General features: G+C 40.8%; 1 protein-coding gene across 5 annotated transcripts in view; it reads left to right on the top strand.

The window, feature by feature from the left end:
- The window catches only part of KCNAB1 (potassium voltage-gated channel subfamily A regulatory beta subunit 1), a 242,096-nt gene that overhangs the window by 212,311 nt on the left and 7,519 nt on the right, over positions 1-22,266 (top strand). For all 5 annotated transcript variants that reach the window (XM_043491524.1, XM_043491525.1, XM_038417509.2 and 2 more), the window contains 3 exons: positions 10,601-10,686; positions 13,921-14,041; positions 14,925-15,019. In XM_043491524.1, coding sequence (XP_043347459.1) covers positions 10,601-10,686; positions 13,921-14,041; positions 14,925-15,019 — 302 coding nt within the window. The remainder of the gene's footprint in view (positions 1-10,600; positions 10,687-13,920; positions 14,042-14,924; positions 15,020-22,266) is intronic.

Here is a 22,266-nt window from a genome sequence, read left to right as displayed (position 1 = left end):
GACTAATTAATTTACATTCAGAAAATCCGTTGGTGCAGATGATTGTAGTCTCCAAGGAGACAGACAAAACTCTGCTAATCTAAAAAGCTGAGACTCATAGTTACTATTATTAAAAAGTAATTTTTTCTGTACCCAAAGCCAGTGGCTCTCATCTTTCCAGACTATTGTACCTGTTTCAGGAGTCTGTCTTGCAAACCCCCAAGTTTCACCTCACTTAAAAACTACTTGCTTACAAAATCAGGGAGGTGTAAAAATATGGAGGTGTCACAGCACACTATTACTGAAAAATTGCTGACTTTCTCATTTTTACCATATAATTATAAAATAAATCAATTGGAATATAAATATTGTACTTACATTTCAGTGTATAATATATAGAGCAATATCAACAAGTCATTGTTTGTATAAAATTTTAGTTTGTAGTGACTTTGCTAGTGCTTTTTATGTAGCCTGTTGTAAAACTAGGCAAATATCTAGGTGAGTTTATGTACCCCTGGAAGACCTCTGTGTACCCCTGGTTGAAAACCACTGCCCTAAGCAAATACTAGAACATTTTTATAATGAAAGTAATTTCATATCAGGTGCAGTATTCAACCCACATATATTTATGAAAGGCTCAAATTAGTTCACTTAAGAACTAATCCCCTTGTTTCCCTTCCTCTCAACTCCCAATATTGTCAATGTTCCATTTCCCACATCCCTTGGTGACTCTCCAAAGTGCCAGGTCCTCTTTTACCTTTCCCAACAACCCTCTAACAATTACCTTTCCTCCCTCTCTCTCTCTCACTACCATTAAAAAGTGGGGGTAGGCCATGTGCCATGTGAATTACGGCTACTGAGTTTGCTAGTGCAGACAGTGTCCAGTAGGCTCCTCATTTCTGTGAGTCATCTGTACAAATGCAGAGCCCACTATGCTCAGTTTAGGCAGCCTCTCTGATTGGCTCTGGGTTCCCAGTTAAAATCTCAGGAGTTCTGTAATGGCAAGTACTCTGTGGCTGAATAATAAAAAAAAAAAAAAGCATAATCTTTTACAAGGACCTAGAAATCACTATTCAATTTCATAGAAATATCTAAATAAGTAGAGACAGGCCCTGGCCAAAATCCCAAGTCAAGATCTGGATCTGAATTTGCAGCTCAGAACTGTTTATCTAGTGGCCTGATGTTGCACACTGAATGCGAACACTCCAAAATTTAGTAAAGTTCAGTACGAGTCCAAGACTCCTTATCAGAGATATTTTCTTCTCTCTTCTGTAAAATGATTTCCCTTTTTTTAATGATTGTAATAATAATTTCTTTTGAAAAAGAGACAATTCCTTGATGACAAAAACAAGTATTGAGGCTTCTGGGTGGGTATATTGCATTTTTGAAGCTCCATGCATCATTAATCAGGTTTGGTTTATTATCTTGTAACTCTAGAGTGTGTAATTTTAACCAAGAGGTCTTTTAGGAGACCAGCACTTCAATTATGGATGTTCTAACACAGGGATTTAACAGTTCACAGTTTTAAGCAGCAATTACCAATCTAAAGAATGCACTAGCTCTTTACATTGAAAATAATTAAAAAGAACCTACAGAAACCAATTCTGGAATCTTCATTTCATTTCTTTTTTGAAAATAAAATATTTCTGGATTTCCATGGAGGCAGCTCATCCTCTGTGGAAGAACCTGTGGGAGGTGCCCTGAAAGAGGCAATCCCTCCAAGGATCCCTTTGCAGAGTTCATTCTCTGTCATTCCATTAAAGGGGGCCAGGAGAGTGAGGGCCAGTCCACAGCCCATGAGGATTTGCAGGAGGCGTCGGCCATCTATGTGGAAGTGCTTTGCCTCTGCACTAGTTCTGCTTCCTTGAAGCCCCCACCTCCACTGGAGCCATGCTACCAGAGATTTCAACATTGGTGGCTGCCTCCATGAGAAGGGGTGCTCTCCCGAAAAGGTAATAGAATGCAACCCGCAGGTATATTAATTTATTGCTTAAGATTCATGGAGCTGAAGTGGGAACAGTGTGCATCTCTTCCCTGCCAGCCTAGTCTCCACCCTTTAGCCATGCGTCGACATGAGACCCATAGAGAGGGGTGGTTCCACAGAAGTAGCTGGGCCCTGCTTCCTCACATGAGTGAGATGATCAGTGTGTGGAATATGTCCTCCCTGTTCAGACAGAAGGAGGATGGATCTGAGCCTTGGGAAGAAAGATATAATGGGGACCACTCCTCTTCTTTCCTGTCTCAGAGAGACAGGCGGGGTGAGGACATTCCCTATGATTAATAAGACACAAAAGAATATTACATGGTTTTTATACTTCTTATACCTCTCAAGTCATGGGATTTTTAAATGCAGTTTTTGTAGCAGTGGTTACAGAAAGGGGAGCTTTTAAGAATCTTTTTCTAGCTAAAAATAAATCACTTTTGTTCAGGGTTATCAAGTGGAAAGTAATGTTATGTTGCTGTTAGTCTGTGGCCATGGCCTGTGGCTTTGGAATGAGTTATTGCTCTCTTCTGTGCAAGGAAAAGCTTCATGGAATTGGAATTAACTTTGAATTTAGATCAGATGTGACACCTCACCTGTACCAGAGTGTTACTTATGAGAGTTGTTGTTAAGTGTAGAAGAACCAAAAGGCATTTGGAATTTCTTAACAATATCTTTGTGTTTAGAAGAGAGAGAGAGATTCCCAGAGTGTAAGATCAAAACAGCAGCCTAACAGCTTAGCAGCCCGCACTCTTCTCTGCAGCTGAGACTGCAGCTTAATAAAAATACAGGTGCAAGCAGATAAACAACATTCCCTGTTGAAGCCTAGTCACCTCTAGTCAACTGGAAAATAGCAGCTCACGTGAATTCCAGTTAGCCCATGTCTATTCATTCTGAGGAGTAAGGCCCTGCCCATTTGACAATGCACAAGGGGATTGCTGCACCCATAGAGAGCCCTATTGAAGTCAATGGGAATCTGCACATATTGTCAATGGTAGGATCGGGACTAACTCTTTAGGTGCCAAATTAAAATATTCTGCAAAGCACATGCTAACGATACTTTATTTCTAATACATCACGGGATTCACAGATTAATAACATGGATTCCAAAATTTATAGTAATTGCTTGTGTGCTGTGTACACAACAGCATTTATGTACAAAAGGGGAGGAAATGTTATGATTTGTGGTATAAATATCTGGGGCTTGCTTTCATACTCTTAAGTAGTAGAACTAAGTAAATTATTCCAGTTAATTATAAAATAATAATTCTTGTCTTCATTTCATCTCCTGCCACACACACCTATTATAAAATACTGCTCATCTTAGGCCAAATTTTGCTTAATAAATAACAGTAATGTAATAAATGAATAACGAATTACAAAAATAATAAGCACTTTCATTTGGCCTTTCATCTGAGATGTCACAGCTGTTCACAAACATTCCTAACATCTGTGGTAGAAGAGACACAGGCACCAGGATTTGACTCATAGGAAATAATTTTAATCGACTTCAAAATTGTTACAGTCTGGAGGGGATTGTGTTCCAGATTCTAAATAATCATTTATTTACAATCGATCAACAACTTCCACCCCCAAACCTGATAGCTACTGTTTCTGTAGGACGCTGACATATTTATGTTCCCCTGGGCAGGTAGCCAGCTAGCTAACAGAGGGATCAAAAGACCTATTCTCTATTCACAAACCTCTTCCCAGAACTATTCAAACATCACTACAGTTACATTTGTTAGATAAGATATACACTTTGCCATGCTGACTTGTGTTCTATTTTTTAAAGGCTGGGGGGAATAAAAATCATCATTTAGCGAAGAGGGTAGGAAACAAAGGAAATGTTGTATTCAAATGTATTAGAAAATGTTGTATTCAAACTTCAAGAAGTTATTACTCCAATAAAGAATAAACAAAGCCATCATTAAAAAGTAGACACTCTTTGAATGACTATTTATCATATAACCCACTGTTTGAACATACTCAAAATTCTTTCACCATTCAGTGCCACGTTAGTTACCTGTTCATCATGCTGTTTATTGGATCAGAGTATGCTCACAAATTTAATTAGGCCTTTAAAGTGGTTGAAATACAGTGTGGCTATGTCCAAATGAAAAAAAATGACTGCAAGATCTACTGCATCCTTCCCTTCTAAGGGGGGAAAAAAGAGTCTAATCAAAATAAAATGTAACAAGCTACCAATGAAAATAAGCTGTACATAAAATATACAGAAACAGAAGCATGGCAAGAGGAATAATTTCTAGTTTGATGAGATTTCTTCTAGGAGTATAGATGGAGACTTTATGTTTATCTGTTTCTCATTACCTGCAGAAAAAATCTCATAAAAACTCCAAAGATTTTCAGAATAATCTACCCTCTGCCAAGCTTTTTTGCTTGATCCCTTTACAAAGACGATGAGAATGCTTGTGATATAAAAGGATAATGTCTTCAGGAACTGATACTCTAGACAGTTATATATGCTGCTACAAATGTAGTGTATACTTTAATAAGCCACAGACCAGGCTTTCTCAATCCATCTAAATGATCAATAGCTATGATTCCATAATAACTTGACTGCAATTTAATAGGTCAAAAATCCATCACATAGATGTAAACTCCAATCAGTTTCTTGCAGCTTTCTTCCCTGAAAAAGACAGCTCCTGCTAGTTGCAAGACACCCTGTGCTTTACTGATAATATGCTATTAAATGTTTCTTATGCCTCTCAGACCTCATCTGGCTTATTTTTGTCAGGTATCATTTAAATGATATGCTATCAGAGAGGGTAAAAAATCAATCATGAGGATAAATATTTTTCCACATAATGGATTTATTTCTTTTTTAATACTGAGATGTTTTTGACTGAATTGGGTTTCTGGAAAGAGGTTTAATGCAGCATTAAGTTTATAGATAAGCAAGGAAAGGGGTTAATTACTGGGTCCTGTGCTACAGAGGATTAAGCTCTAATAGGAAGATTAAAGTTGTCAGACATCCTGCAGGATACTGTGCAGTGTGAGTCTCTTGATTTTTGGTGTGTTTTAAAGCCCCAGTTCCTGGAGTCATGTGAATACATAAACATTTCTGTTCAAACTAAGGCGTAAGTGGAAACAAAGTGATGCGTAGGCTCAGTGAGGGTCAGTACAGTGGTGAATTTCACCTTCAATGAGCAGTCATGGTACCTATGGGCTGTGTGTCCAACTGCTTATTTTTGCATACACACAGTTCTGAATATATGGGTCCAAGAACTAAATTTGCCTTTGTTTGTTGCTAAATTAACAATAGTGATTCTGAATGAATGACATTTTCCATCCAGAAAGGCCGTTGTGCCCAAGCTCAGCAATAGACATAGCATTATTAAAGGTGGCCAGGATAGTGATTTTCCCATCATGATTAATCATGAAAATAACCAACCTCTTGTGGGCCTGCACTGTATCAGAGCAAGAATGGAGACAGGACAAATTTGGTTTCCCTTAAGCCCGAGTCAGCTAGCACGGGCGTGGGTGTTTAATTGCATTTTAGCCATACCCCATGACACTGGGAAATCCAGTCATCAATACATGTAGTGTGCACTGATTCAGTGCCAGGGGCTTGCACTGATTGGATTTCCAATGTTAGACACCATATAAAGTAGCACTCCCAGAGTGTGAAATTCCCCCCCCCCCATGGAAAGGGTCAGCAGTATTACTAACTCCAAATCTTCAAAAATCTTCAGTCAGGCCCCCCAAAACAAGAGCGTTTTCAAAAACAATAAGTTGGGGTTCTTTTTCTTTGCTCTCCGGCATTTAGGGTACACTCAGGTAACATTTTCTAGCTTTTCTATGCAACCACGAGGGCCAGAAACTTAACTTTTTTTCTTTTAGTGAAAGCTGTGATTCCCACACCATTGCTTGACTCCAGGAGCTGATGCTTTAAAAAAGCCAAAACACTGAATGGTCAGTAGAAGGTCAAAACACTACTTAAGTCCTACTTAAGAGATCCACAGGCCTTGTGCTGGCCTTCTGCACAGGGGTGAATTTCACCCTGATTGAATATATTGCCCCATCCCATGTGATGTAGTAGATGACACGGTCAAGGAGCTTCGAAGTGCAGCCTGCAAGATTAAGAACAGCCATGCTATCAATATTCGTGGTATAGCTGCCAAGCTGATCAAGCAAGGCAAGGTTTTGATCTTGGGGTGGCTGACCCATGTTATCAACAAAGTATTGATTCATGAGAAACTACCCAATACTGGCACTTTGGAATTATTCTCTCATTTTGGAAAGGGAAAGGTGATGCTCTCGTATGCTCTAATCACTGTGGCATCATGTTGCTTTCTATGCCAAGCAAACTGTTCATGCTGGTTCTTCTTGAGCGTGTTAAGACCACCATAAGGAATCTATGCCATCTACATCAAGCTGGGTTTATGCCCAGCCAGTCAACCATGTAGCAGATTTTTACCATTAGACAAATTATTGAAAAAGTCCAAAAGTTTTGGTGCAGGAAAGATGAGGTGTATATAGCCTTTATTGATTTAAAATCTGCATTTGACTTTGTTGATCGTCAATCACTTTGTCTATGCCTGTAGGCTGTTGTTGTGCCTAGTGAGCTCCTCAACCTTCTCATAGAAATGCACCACCAAAATTAGAGCTGTGTCCACTGAGGTATTAGGATGTCCAATTGGTTTGAGTATAACAGCGATATCTGTTAAAGGTGCATGGCTGTCCCTGATCTGTTCAACACCATTATGGACCAAATGATGGAAGCCCATCACTAGCCACATACTGGAGGTGGTACTGCGTGATCTTTACATAACAGACCTGGAACATGCAGATGACTTGGCTATATTCACATCCTCAGGAACTAATCTCATTAATGCCTTGAATATATTGACAGAAGAAGCAAGTAAGCTTGGTCTTCAAGTCAACTAGAAGACCACCAAACTGGTGAAAGTGGCTGATGGATCTCTACTCCTACTCATCATAATTGATGGACAAAAAGTTGAATTTGTTGACTCACTTGAGTATTATTGTCGCCAAAAGGGAGGTTGCCTTGCAGACATGAAACTTTGATTCAACCAGCTACGGATGTTATGCCTGCTCTTTGGAAGCCTCTGTGGCATCAACACCACAAATCAACTTGGACTTAAATGCATATCTGTCAAGCAGCAGTGGTTTCTGTCCTTCTATATGGCTCTAAAACCTGGACCACCACAGAGATACAATGTGCCAGCAGGATGCTTTTAGCATGAAACAACAATGACATGTTAAAGGCATATGGTGATTTCATCACGTTACGAATAAGGATGTCAGATCAGCCAGCCTCCAATGTCTTCTCAAGTGACTCAACACCAGCTCAGGTGGCTTGGCCATTTCCTCTATATGCTGGAGGCCATACCAGCACACCAGCTTTATGTGTTTGAGCCAACAAAAGTTGGATGGAGAAGACCTCATTGATGGCCTCACACACCTTTGAGGGATGTTGTGGCTTCCTATGACATCCACCTAAACCTTATTACAGAGCAGGCCACAACATTGACAGGAGACCAGGATATCAGGAAATGGATGATCTGACATGCACTCTATGCTCCGCGAGAAGGAGAATTTCTGAATGAATATATTGCAGTCAGTAAGCTGGGGGCACCTGGTGTTCTTCTCTTAATTGTATTTCCTGATGTAGTGAGTCAAGGGCACCTGATGTGGTTCTCCATGACTGGATTTCCCAATGCAGGGGAAAACTAAGAGATATCCAATTCAGTGAATCTGGCCTCAATAACCCATTTTTACCAACCCTAGGATCTCATGGAATTCAATGGAAAAATATGGTGCTCAGTACACTTTTTGAGACTCCAGAGAATTAAGACTGAAAAAATTGACCATATTTCCCATATCACTTTCCACTTTTAAAGTAAAGTATTGGAGGGAAGACACTGGTTTTCAAGTTACAAAGTTCTTGTCAAAGATAGATAGGTATGTGGGATGAACCATATTCAAGTGTCCACTGCTAATTGTTGTGAATCTTCATGTTCAATACCAAGTACATTCATGAAAGAGGATATTTTGTGTTTTTATTTCTAGAAGTAACAATAGCTTATTAAAAACTGGCCTTATAAAATTAAGCACCGGTGAAAGATTCTTGGGCACAAATGTCCTGGAACATTTAGAAACTCTAGTGCAATCCCTTATTCTCTCAGCCTGTCAATTTCAGTTTATTCCCCCAGAACAATTTAAAAAAATGTTTTTTAATTCTGTTAATCTTTTGGCTCCCCAATCCTATGGAAATTAATTATGCAATATGATTACATAGGTAGTTATAAACTGTAGGGACCAGAGTCTCAGCTAGGGTAAATTGGATTAAATTGGATTAAATCCATTAAATCACTGGAGCTACACAGATGATTTACACCAGTGAGGATCTTGCTCTAGACCTCTAGAAATGCTAATATTGCACACCCCAGCTTCTCAGTCTTTCTCCATTTCTTTTCCTTTATTAGAATGAAAATCAGCAGCCACCTTCATTTTAAGGTCAATGCAATTTAACAACTGCAAACTAAACTAGGTTGTTGTATATGCATACATAGCTCTATATATCATGGAAAAAAAAATCTTGAGTACCCTAACTTCTCAAACACAAAAATTGGAACCACAAGATTCATGCTAAACATCAACACTAGCTGAGTTCTGCTTATTTGCACCCCATTACATAACTCTCTTCTTGCTTATTGTCCAGATTATTGGGACAGGGAATTTGTTCATTTCTACCGTACCTAGCATGCTTTGGGCATCTTAAAATTAATAGGCCAAGATTTTAGAAAAACAGTTGTGTTTCAGAGTATGTCTACACTGCAAAACAGTTGTGTTCTTAACTCAAATTAGCTAACCTGTATTATGTAACTGAGGTTAAAATAACAGTGAAGACATGACAGCTCTGCTTTTAACTTGGGTTAGCAGCTCGAGTTCAAGCCTATAGGGCATCCTGAAGTTGAACTCAAGCTGCTAACCTAAGTTAAAAGCCACGTTGCCATGTTGTCACTGCTATTTTAACCCAAGTTAGCTAATGCTGTTAGCTACTCCGAGTTAAGAACACATCTTTGTTTGCAGTATTGACACCCTAAATTTAGGCACCCTAAATAAGTGGCCTGATTTTTTTTTAAATGTGCTGAGCACTCCACAGCTCCCATTGGTGAGACCCAAAGATTTTGCTACTTTCTCAACCAGTGAGGTGAAATCCATTCAGCAACTTGTGGAGACCCACTTCTGGATCACACTCCTGGTTGAGGCATTCTGATCTAATGGACTGAGGAAGGAACTCAGGAGTCAGGATATCCAATTTCTGTTCGTGGGGCTATCACTGAGACTCTGAATAACTATGGACAAATTAGTTAAACCTTCTACACCTCAGATACTACATCAGTAAATGGAGAGAAAAATGCCTACCTAGATTTGTAAAGGTCTTTGTCTTCCATAGACTTCAAAGTATTATATAAGTGCTAAATTACATTATTAATGGTAAAAAATATCACCTCTTCCATAGTCCCACATAGAACTGATAAGAACTGTAAAATTTGGGGGCGGGGGAAGGAGGCACAATCTAATACTTTGACTGATACACAGTGACGGTGTAAATGGACAAAGAAAAATCAGGTGTACTGATGTAACCAACAATCTGATTAGCCAGTTTTATATTTCATCCCTGGCATCTTAACAATCTTAGTAAAAAGCAAGAAGACAGTGTGTATACTTGTGTTTTGTAAAATTAAATTAAAAAGAAATCTTTTGAACTTAAGTTTTTAGCAGAGGTTTTTAGTCATTATATTTCACAAACCTCTTCTACAACGCTGCCCTCTTGTGTTTTTAACTTTTAGAAAAATGTCATGAATAAGCATGAGCACATGTAATACTTTGTTTAATAAGAAAATTTACATTCACTACCCACCATCGTAATTCTCCTAAAATTTGCATGTACCATGCAGCTTCATCCATAAACAGGAAAAAAGATGCAAACAAAGGTGTTTGAAGATGGAATATATTATTACATAGGCTACAAAGCTATTATTTTAGGGTTGGCTTTAGTTTCATGTTGATCATTGACCAAAACTGCTTAGCCCATTATGAACTATTAATAGCCACATATTTACTGTAAAACAGGGTGGGCCCAGGGAAAATCCTTCCATCTGGGCATCATCCATCCTTGGGAGATTCACAACCTCAACTTGGCAGCTGCCACCTATTTCTATAGTAGCCTGAACCCGGGCCTTATTTCTTATCTCATGCATATCTTCTATAACTGGAATTCCATGTCTTTAGTGGTTACACCCCATTTACATTATTAAAGTATATTCAGATCAAGTTCTAACATGCCAGTTCCAAACACCCAGAATTGTTGAGTTTGAAATCTGAAAACAAGTCTTGTAGTTTGGGCCTGACTCCCCGTAAAGTTGGGTGCATGTACTAAAAAAGCAAACATTAATGATGGGTAATATTAACATCCTGTTTTAGGCTGGTATTTATTTAGTGATCATTATATAATGTACTTGCGCATGTAAACCATAGTGTGCTCTGTTATTTACAATTGCTTGTAAATATTGTAGTAATTTGGGTGGTAAATAGATGGATTAATATGAAATTTCATAGAGCTCTCATCTTTTTCTTCTTGTACAGAAATTGTCCGAGCAATGACACATGTGATAAACCAGGGGATGGCAATGTACTGGGGAACCTCACGCTGGAGTGCTATGGAGATCATGGTAATGTAGCTTTTAAAAAAGTATCACCAGTTTCTGTTACGTACTCTAGATCACATTCAGGGCTGCAGAATTTACCAAAATGCAAAGCAAAGATTGAACAATAAGCACCTGTCGATGCTGGGAACGTTTTTGAGCTGGATTTAAAATGTGTTCAGCTAAACCAATTTTAAAACCAGTTACAGTTGTTGTGTAGACCCACTTTTAGGTGGATTAAGGTGGTCTGACCTGTTTTTACTGAACTGATTTCACAACTCCTGTTGGAGTTCTCCAGATGGGCTCAATGGTCCTGGATGCTTCAATAAACTTCCCCAACAACAGTATCTGGGAATGTGTCCCATCTGGGTGCCAGGGGATCATGTTGCACTGAATATGATTCCAATATTGGGGAGAAAGAAAAGGAGTACTTGTGGCACCTTAGAGACTAACAAATTTATTTGAGCATAAGCTTTCGTGAGCTACAGCTCACTTCAAGAGTTCCTCCATGGATAACTCAGTCAGCTGCCCTCACAGCCATATTAAATAGATTTGTCAGCATTACTATCAATTTCAGAAATCTCAAGACTAGAAGCAGACACTTTTCTAGTAAAAGACACTGTAATTGTTATCCCTTATTGTGATGAAAAAAGGTAGACCTATAGAATCTGAGTCCTGACTGAGTCCTGACCATAGGCATTGAAGCCAGTTTTTCAATTCTGAGGAGTTCTTGCTTCATCAACCAGGGCCAAAAGACGAATGAGCCTGGCATCAGTCAGGAGGTCGACAGGAGCTCAATAATGTATCAGTAAATTATAAAATCATTTGGCTCAAGTCTGAGACTGAAGTTTACCATGACTTTGAACTTGACTATATCAGGGATTTTTGCAGTGGTGTAGCTATCCCCAATGCACATCAGTGTATACGTACTGCATAGATGCAACTCGGCCCTCACACCAGGATAAGTCGCACTGGCATAAGCCCCACTTGACACCAGCGCTGCGCATCTACACTGGTTGTTTGTATGGATACAGCTATGCTAGTGCCCAAATGTAAGTCCTGAATGTAGAGGAGCACTTTGAAAAATAACCAGTAAAAAGAATAGATTCCATGGCGGCTTGGTTCTTTCAGACATACTTTAGGCATCTACTGTCTGTGCATTGGTGAAAGCACAACCTTGTCTAGGATAAGAAAAAGGCTTCGGGTTCTTTTAAAACATAATAGCTGTGACAGTCTCCCCAGGGAGCCAAGAATGGTAAACTGCTGTGTTACCCCACCGCTTCAGCAAGGGAGAGCCTTGCTGGAGCTTAAACTGAATGACAACTCACTACCACACCAATTTGTCTGCCTCACCAGCGAACAACTCAACACTCTGCCAGTCTCAACCTTGTCTAAATCTTCACAGTGAACCCCTGTTCCCAAGTTCTCCAGAGCATCTCTCTGCAGTGCCCAGCCGCTATCACTGGACACTCAGTGAAATTACCAAGTCCGCTGCCTCCAAAAAAATTGCACACACCAGCCTGTTAAGTTAGCTTTAATAAACAGCACTGAGATGATTTTATGGTAAAACCAAAAATAAGTATATTAATAAAGAGCAGAGATTTAAATGACAGTAATTAAGGATAATAGAAACCATAAATGGTTTAAAATAAAGCAAATATAAAACACTTTCTAGAGTCTAACACTTAACAGATTACAATCCTGGTCTCAGGCAATTTCTCACTTACTGTCAGTTCTCAGCACCTTCAACCCACATGGTTGGGGATCTACCTTTCAGAAAGTGCGGGCCTCTTTGTCCCTTAAGTGATGGTTTTTTGTTTCTTCTTATATTTCCTCAAAATCATTGTTTTGTTCCCAGAGTGAGGATGACCCCCTTGGGTTCAAACTTTGGTCATGCTGTTTGTTTTTTAGCAAGCGGGGGCTTCATCCCGTTGGTGTCATCACTTAGATGCAATTTTTTTTCCATTGTCTTTTGCTTTTAATCAAGCCACGTTGTTTCCTCCTTCCCCTGTTAGCTTGATCACTCTATTTACCACAGATGCATATATTATCCATTGTCTTTGGCTTACGAAGCTTGACCCTGGCGGACTGTCCAATATACATTCCTTTGTCTAGGACAAATCTGTTAATGAACTTGACTTGGATTGCTTGGTCTAAACATATTTTAGTAGCATATATCCAGCACACCTACATAACTCTTGACATGCTAACTGTACATACATCATACAAGAATATTAATCACCAGAAAGTCACCAGTTTTCATATGATACCATTTGAAATACTCTTTGGATAAATATGATGACAACAGTGTGTTATGCGTAATGAGTTTGTCAGGCATGATAACAGTTGTAGTCTGACAGAGAACCCTTTGCCAGTGGGCACTGAGAGGCTCAGAGGATCACATTGGATAACCCATGTTGATTAACTGCTGTTTAAAAACTTGTAGCTCCTAATGCAGACAAGTTGTAACACCTTTATCAACATGTTGGTTGGTTGTAGTCAACCCAAGGCTGCTGAGTATTGCAGCAGTAGAAAATGTAATGGACTTCTAGGATGGAGATCCATCAGTTTGAGGAATTTTGATTTCACCTTGTAGAGAAAAAGGAACAACTGTGTGTTGTGTTTTCAGAGCTAAGTACCATGAAAGCAATGTGAGCATGTATGGTCAGCATGCAATCTATATTTCACTGCAGTGACATATACATGCCTACATGCCTTATACATGCCTACAGGTTAGTTCAGGTGTGAAGTGAGCAGAATCTACATTTGATGTGTATTTTTAATAATTGATTCTTAGAGTTACTATTAACCAGTAAGGGTCTAATCCAAGAACCTCTGAAGTTAGTGAGTCTTTCCATTGACTATAATGGGAGTTGGATCAGGTCAAAATGAAGTGAGCTGTAGCTCACGAAAGCTTATGCTCTAATAAATTTGTTAGTCTCTAAGGTGCCACAAGTACTCCTTTTCTTTTTGCGAATACAGACTAACACGGCTGCTACTCTGAAACCTGAGAATTTGTTGTATTTGTTTGAAAACACAGAAAACAAAACATTAAAAAGCTATTTGAAAAGAAACTTGGGAAACGTGAATATTGATATTGCATCTGACGAGAATGTGGGAATCTACTTTGTAGCAGATTCTTTATACCTAAAAAGGTCTGGGACATGCACTGATTTTATGGATGCTTAGTTGATTGATATGTTATATTCCACAAGGATAGTCTCTGTTAATATTTCATTTTATTTTACTGATTTTGTACAGGAAGCCTATTCTGTAGCAAGACAGTTTAATATGATTCCACCAGTATGTGAGCAGGCTGAATATCATCTTTTCCAGCGAGAGAAAGTGGAGGTTCAACTGCCAGAATTATACCACAAAATAGGTAAAGTTTTGAGATTTGCTCTGTTCTCTCATTTCTTACTCTTGAGGAAATGATACGCTAATGGCAAGGATACAGAATCCTTTCCTGTGTGTCCCTGTTAAATAGAAGTGTGGCAGAAGACAAACATCTGCCTAGCAATCCAAAGAGAGAGATTGGCTCGATGTAGCTCTAAAAGTAGATATCTGTTACTTTGAGATGCTAATTTCTAATGCCCAAATGGTACCCTACATCTGTGCAGAAAGGGGAGCCACCCTGCACTCATCTCATCTCTCCTGTGCTGAAGGGGATGCATCTGCCTCCATAGCACAATCTGCCCCTTCAATGGCTCCAGGCCACTCCATGGAGTCTGTGGTCAGGGGTGGGGTGGAGACAAAATGGGCTGGAAGAGGAGCAGATTGGCCAGGGTGCACTTTTCCTCCCTCTGCTTCTGTGGAGAATGCACCAGCAGGACTATCTTTTCTCCAGATCCACTCCCTGGGGAGCTGCCAGATGCAGTGCAGAAAAAGGGGTGCGACAGCATAACAAAGAGAGGTAGGGGGCATGCCCACCCATCAGTGAGTCACAGGAGCCAAGACAAGGGGCAGGATTGGGATACCTCGATAAACTGGGAAGAGGAGGAGCTAGCATGAGGCAAGCAGCTGCCACAAATAGGACTGTGCCAGTTGCTCTAAGAGGAATCACAGAGCCTTTTTTAAAAATATGAAATAACCTTGTCCAGGTCCTTTTAAGGAAGAGACTGTTACCATTACACTGGCTGAACATCACTAACAACTGTCATAGGAATAAGCGGTACACTTGGTCTTTCTGTTTGCAGTCAGTCACATTTATGATGTACCAATATGTCACCAATTCACTGTAATTTCCTTATCCGATTGCTTGGTAGGAGTTGGAGCAATGACATGGTCTCCACTTGCCTGTGGGATTATCTCCGGGAAATATGGAAATGGGGTTCCTGAAAGCTCCAGGGCTTCACTGAAGGTATTTCTCCAGTGCTCAAGAGAAGGGGATGCATTGCCTTTGTGAGGGCTTGAAATGAAATATAAACTGATTCATTGTAATAAAGCTGCCCTATGGCCCAGCTCTGTTGATAGGTCAGCTCAGTTTCTCTGGCAACTATAGTCCAGCAGGAGTAAAAATCTGTGTTATAAGAAATTCTCAGTTTCACTGCCACAGTTTAGTCCATCGTTGTGATCCTGTTGATTAGCTTTATGTGGGTATTCTGAGCCATTTCCTTGCTGGTGTGAATTGACGTAGATGTACTGAAGTCAGAGCTAGACCAGTTTACACCAACTAAGGATTGATTTGGCCTTCTTTATTTTTCTTCATTCTGATAACAGGGGTTTCCAGCCTCTGAGGGCAGAGCCTAATAAAACCATCTTGGACATAAAGATATAAAATTTAGGGGAGCCCAATTCTGGCAGTGCCTGTACCTTACCCTATCACTCTCCTGTTTGAAGGAATTTGATTATGCGGGCTATGCTCCATGATCATAACAGATATCTATGTCCAGGACTCCAAAGGAAGTAGAATACTGCTTTGCAGCTGTCTAATCAAAGCAGGAATTGTAATGGTTTGTGCTCTCAAATGTATGTTTATTCAAGACAGAGAACTTTATTTCAGAGGTTTTATCACTAATGTTACCCAGCCAGCAGGAGAGCACCAGGCCATAATTACAGGTTGGAGGACAGCAGGATTTTGTCTTCAGCATGATCCACATAATTCCTCTGCACAAAGCCCTTTTACTCAGGCTTTGCCTGAAGATTCAGAATACACCCCTAGAAATTAGAAATGTAAAAGACCCACCAGATTGCATAGTCCATCCTCTCTGCTAGAGGAGGAATGCAGCCTGTCAGGGTGTCTGGAATGGCTCATGATCCTGAGTGCCTACCTCAGGGCAGATTGTTAGAAAACAGGCAGATACCCCAACTGGTGGTGTGTTTTACAATTAGATCTCACCAAGCCAGTGACAAATGTGAACTCCTGGATCACTATACCAGTCTTTCTGTAGAGTCACAGACAGTCCCCTTAGCCTCTCCAGTTTATCTTACCACCCAGACAAACTGGACTTTGATAAAATGGTTACTTTCACCAAAAATCACATCACATTTAGGTTGGTTCCAGTCCCAAGATATCAGTCCCTTACACCTAACTTGCCACTGCTAGCCAATTCTATAGGAAACTAACTAAAAGTTTATTAGCTAAGAAAAGGAAATGGGAGTTATTGAGAGGTTAAAACAAGTTAAAATATATGCACAGGTGAATCACAGTTTATAATTCCAAATTGGTGGTAGTGATGTAATAAATAAATTTCCCAAAAATCTTTTCAGGGTACCCAGATTGTCTCTGGGATCTCTGCTTTACATCTGGTACACTTCCCTGTAAGAGTCCAAACAGTCCAGAGAGATCTTTCCTTGAATCCATACTTATAGCTTTTTCTCACAGAAACAAGCTGACAGTGTCACTACCCAGGTGGGCTTTCCTTTGATGACAGAGACTGAGGCATGCATTTGAATCTTTGAACCTCCGATCATCACACACAGTGATCACTTGCTTGAAATTAGCACTTTTCTCCTAAAGTTCTCATTGCATTCCACAAGGCTTCTTTCTTGTTTCATGGGTTATTAGTTACAGGGGTATACACAATATAAATGTTGCTACTACATTATAACAGGATACAGATAAATGAGAACAATGCAAGTAACATCCCACTAGTTTTCATGAAGTTTAAAACACCAATACAGTTACACATTTACAATCACTTTGATCTATACTAATATGAAAGTGAATTGGCCTGGTGCTCTGGCATGAGCTGGCACCTGGTCCACAGGCCACAGAGTATTCTGTATTGTCCTATCCAGTCCAAGAGGTTCTAAGATTTATTGTAACCAAAAGCACTTTGCAGTTGTCTCTTTCAAAACATTTAAAATCAGAATGATTTGTTTGTCTACACTGCACCGCAGTGCTCACTACGGGCATGTGAATAACAGTATCTAGTTTGCGTTAATGTAGTCCTGTTTAAATGAGGGACTATGTTAACATGCACTAAGTTCCTTTAGTTTGCACCAGCAGCGTCCAAACAGGCAGTTACAGTGCAACACTTGTAACCTTTTCAGTTTACACCCCTGTTGTCCACATTGCAGCCCACTGTAGACACAGCCTCAGATTCTCTCCTGCTAAGAGATCTTCCTGGTGCAGGAGTGAGAAGGGGCATCAGGAAACCAGTTATGACTCCTTGATTCTTAGGTAGATCTGTGCTGGCCTGGGTAAAGGTTTAGGACCGCCTAGAAGCTGTCTGAACCGAAGGCAGCTAACTGTAGTCCCAAGGGAGTGTATGCCAGTTGGGGATTGCTGGAGTGCAGTGTGATTCAGTCACAGCCTCCCCATCCCCAGAATACCACTATACCAGGGATCTAAGGAGAGGCAGGCATTGGAGCTGGGACAAATCAAGATTAAAAACGATGCAATGCAAGGGAGTCTATCTTGCATTAATGAGAGCACTGTTACTTGGCCACTGAGGGCTAGATTCACAAAGGGACCTTTACATTAGGTGCCTAAGACCCAATTTAGGTGCTACTGGTATTCACAAAATCCCCACTTGGCTACCACGTCACCCTATAGGGCACCTAAACTCACATGGTGACTACCTTTTGTAGTAAAAGTTCCCAAGGCACCTACATTTCTGCCTCTGAGCATGCGCATGGCTGCCTCACTCTAGGCAACCGGACACCTATCTCTCACCTAAGCCCCAGTGTGGTTCACAAACCAGGGAAGATAGGTACTTGGCTGCTGAAATCACAGATAGGGCTTGATCTGGTAGGCATGCTTGGAGGCTGCCTAACTCCAGAAATAGAACAGTGGGAAGGGAAGCCATAGCAAAACTGAGAATTACTCGATAGCCTGGTGGGTAAGGCACTCAGCTGGGAGGTGGGGAACCCTGGATTCAGTCCCCCTACTGCAGTGACTATTGATACACACTGATACAGCTTTAACAAGAGAGATTGAGGGAACCCCATATCAGATGCCCTAGTTCAGTGGTTGTTAGGGTGCTTGCCTGAGATGTGGCAGATCCTGTTCAAATCTCTTGCCTCATCAGGCAGAGGGGGGGACTTGAGCTGGGGTCTCCCACATCAGTACCCTAACCACTGCGCTAAAAGTTATGAAGGAGCTCCTCGCCTCCTCCTCTTGCAAGAAACACCTTAGGTGCCTAACTTCAGGAGAGGGTTCACAGCTGAGAATCCCAAATAGAGCTAGGCGCCTATCTCAGCAAAAGGGCGGGGCTTACCACAGAACCAATGGTCAGCATCTCCCATTGACTAGCTTAAGTGGCTCCCTAACCAGGGTGCTGGCTTTTGTGGATTGCATTCTAAAGTGCCTCTCTCCCCATTCGTTGTATAAGGAGCCTAGGCACCTTACTCAGGCTTAGTGAAGCAGTGTTGTTCCTGTGATTTTTTAGGTGCCTAAAAGTTAAGTGCTACATTGCTCAATGACAAACTTCCTAAATCCCTATGTGAATCTAGCCGTAAGTCCCTTCTACATAGTAAAAAAGCAGGAACTTCAGAAGGGGATGCATAGCTAAGTGCTTTATTAGCATGATGTGGACAGTGCTTAATATCTATAATCCCCACTCACACCTAATTTTGAATAAGCACACTTGCAAGTAATGGAGTAAGTGCACAGGACACTCCCAGCCTTACTACTGCTCAGGTGGAGGGTTACACCTTGTGCTTAACCTTATATCCTTGCATAACTCTCACTTGCACTGCGCTGGAGTGCACCATCTTGCACACCTGGCTGTGCACTGAATAAGGGAGGCAAAGACCAAGGCATTAAGCCTCCCACCTTCCCTCTAAAGATAGTAAATATAACTGGGTCAGATATATACATCCTGCTCATCCTGGCCAATATCCCTGATTTATCTTCAGTTAGTTCCATAGTGTTGCACCAGAGATTGATTTGGCCCACTATCACTGTTTTCCCGTGAGGAAGCTGAGGCAGAAAGAGGGTAGTGACTTGCCCAAACTCATACCGGGACTCTGATATGCAGAGATAAACCTCAGGATCCTAGATTTCGGTCCTGTGCTTTTACCTCAAGATTTTTTCTTCCTCTCTTGTCTAATGTTTTAGAGCATCTCAGAGCCCCAGCCCAGTCATTCTTATGAAACGTCTCTGTTATTTTCTTTCAACGCCTGGAAAAAACCCTTTTATGAATCACAGAATCATCATAGAATATCAGGGTTGGAAGGGACCTCAGGTCATCTAGTCCAACCCCTTACAAGAAGTGGAAGATTGGACAAATGACCAGGAAAAGTATAAAAATATGCTTGGGCATGCAGGAGTGAAATCAGGAAGGCCAAATCGCACTTGGAGTTACAGCTAGCAAGAGATGTTAAGAATAATAAGAAGGGTTTCTTCAGGTATGTTAGCAACAAGAAGAAAGTCAAGGACAGTGTGGGCCCCTTAGTGAAGGAGGGAGGCAACCTAGTGACCAAGGATGTGGAGAAAGCTAATGTACTCAACGCTTTTTTTGCCTCTGTCTTTATGAACAAGGTCAGCTCCCAGACTACTGCACTGGGCAGCACAGCATGGGGAGGAGGTGACCAACCCTCTGTGGAGAAAGAAGTGGTTTGGGACTATTTAGAAAAGCTGGACGAGCACAAGTCCATGGGGCTGGATGCACTGTAGTGCCCATCTTTAAAAAAGGGAAGGAGGAGGATCCGGGGAACCACAGGCCAGTCAGCCTCACCTCAGTCCCTGGAAAAATCATGGAGCAGGTCCTCAAGGAATCAATTCTGAAGCACTTAGAGGAGAGGAAAGTGATCAGGAACAGTCAGCATGGATTCACCAAGGGCAATTCATGCTGACTAATCTACTTGCCTTCTATGATGAGATAACTGGCTCTGTGGATGAAGGGAAAGCAGTGGACGTGCTATTCCTTGACTTTAGCAAAGCTTTTGACATGGTCTCCCACAGTATTCTTGCCAGCAAGTTAAAGAAGTATGGGCTAGATGTATGGACTATAAGGTGGATAGAAACCTGGCTAGATTGTTGGGCTCAACGGGTAGTGATCAATGGTTCCATGTCTAGTTGGCAGCTGGTATCAAGTGGAGTGTCCCAAGGGTTGGTCCTGGAGCCGGTTTTGTTCAGTATCTTCATTAATGATTTGGAGGATGGCGTGGATTGCACCCTCAGCAAGTTTGCAGATGACACTAAACTGGGAGGAGAGGTAGATACGCTGGAAGGTAGAGATAGGATACAGAGGGACCTAGACAAATTATTGGATTGGGCCAAAAGAAATCTGATGAGGTTCAACAAGGACAAGTGCAGAATCCTGCACTTAGGACGGAAGAATCCCATGCACCGCTACAGACTAGGGACTGAATGGCTAGGCACCAGTTCTGCAGAAAAGGACCTAGGGTTACAGTGGATGAGAAGATGGATATGATTCAACAGTGTGACCTTGTTGCCAAGAAGGCCAATGGCATTTTGGGACATATAAGTAGGGGCACTGCCAGCAGATCGAGGGACGTGATCGTTCCCCTCTATTCGGCATTGGTGAGACATCATCTGGAGGACTGTGTCCAGTTTTGGACCCCATACTGCAAGAAGGATGTGAAAAAATTGGAAAACGTCCAGTGGAAGGCAACAAAAATGATTAGGGGACTGTAACACGACTTATGAGGAGAGGCTGAGATCAGCAAGGATTTCACTATTAAGCCAAGCTGGTCGCCTGCCATATTTACTATTCTTTCTACACAGCGGGTATGGTTTGTCCCTGTAACCTCAATAAGGATTCTTAAAATACAGCCAGCTCTCATGAAATGTATTTGAAGTTTATTGCAGCCTAGTGGCTGACAAGGCACCTTCTGTAAATAGAAAAGGAGTACTTGTGGCACCTTAGAGACTAACAAATTATTTGAGCATAAGCTTTGTGAGCTGCAGCTCACTTCATTGGATGCATTCAGTGGAAATAGTAAACCTTTCGAGTCACTCAGCTGCTGAAAAAGCAACTACTCATAAAACAGGTTTGTTTAGTGCTATTCAGTGCTTCCAGCAGAATTTTTAAGATGACAAAAAATAATCTTGAATTCCTCGGCGTACAGGGTACTGTATTCTCTAGAGAAAAGGTTTTCAACCTGTGGTCTATAGATCCCTGGAGGTTTGCACACTGTCTAATATTTCCAAAGGGGTCCACACCGCTATTCAAAAAATTTTAGGGGTCCACAAATGAAAAAAGGTTGAAAACCACTGCTCTAAAGTAACTACCAGAGCTATTTCAATCAGCCCTCTGTGCCAAAGGCCTTACACTTAATTTGGCTATGTCACAGCTTTGCTCAGGATGGGGCTTTTGGCAATCTGAAGATTAATAAATAATAGGGGTAAAGATGCTTTCCCAGCAGTCCCACCAGTCTACATTACTCCAGCAAGCCATACAAAACCTTTCATTTGCATAAATACAAGGTTTTGTCAGCAGCACTCACTGCCGGGGCTTGGATAGGGTGGGAGTATAGGGAATTTATTACGTAATATGAAACGTCAGGGAATTTGCAAGGTACATCAGGAGGCTTTTATAACAAAGGAATCAATTTTTAAATATGAATGTATTCCCCTACCACAGAATTGTATTTAAACAGTAGTTTTGGAAGGAAATTCTAAATATATAGCAATTGGGCATTTTGTCCATCGTAAACTACTGTTACGCTGACAGAATATCTTGAAAAGCGCCTTGCATTGGTAATAAAAATGGTTCATAGCTCTGATATATTATGCATGAGTTAAGTAGTGTGCAGCTTTTGCCTTCATTAGCTTTCGCCTTCATTACTTTCTTGCAGAACATCCTAATTTTATATCTCCTTGCCCCCTTTTAAATCCTCATTTCTCCATACTCCCTCTTAATTAAATTCAAGGTGCAAAGCTAGATAAGACTACATTTAGAAGCCCATTGTTAAAGAGGAGCAAAATTCTTTTTAAAAAACTACTGCTTAGTTCTTTATTCTAAAATGCTGGAGCATCACATCATAGTAGACTCAGGTACAATTCAGTCGTTGGTTGGTGATATGTAGTTATCAAAGTGAGTTATTTAATCTATTTAAATACGGTGTTAGCTCCATTATTAGAGTTTAATCCCATAGATTGTGCATAATTCAACACCTAACTTTACTACACTATACTCTTGTACTCTTTAACATTACACAGCACGCTCTGCCCTGCCCAAGCTGTAAAGTCGG

This window comes from Dermochelys coriacea, chromosome 9 (assembly GCF_009764565.3).
Source record: "Dermochelys coriacea isolate rDerCor1 chromosome 9, rDerCor1.pri.v4, whole genome shotgun sequence".
Lineage (NCBI taxonomy): Eukaryota > Metazoa > Chordata > Testudines > Dermochelyidae > Dermochelys > Dermochelys coriacea.
The sequence above is the reverse complement of the archived record's forward strand: the minus strand, read 5'-3'. Positions and strand labels throughout refer to the sequence as shown.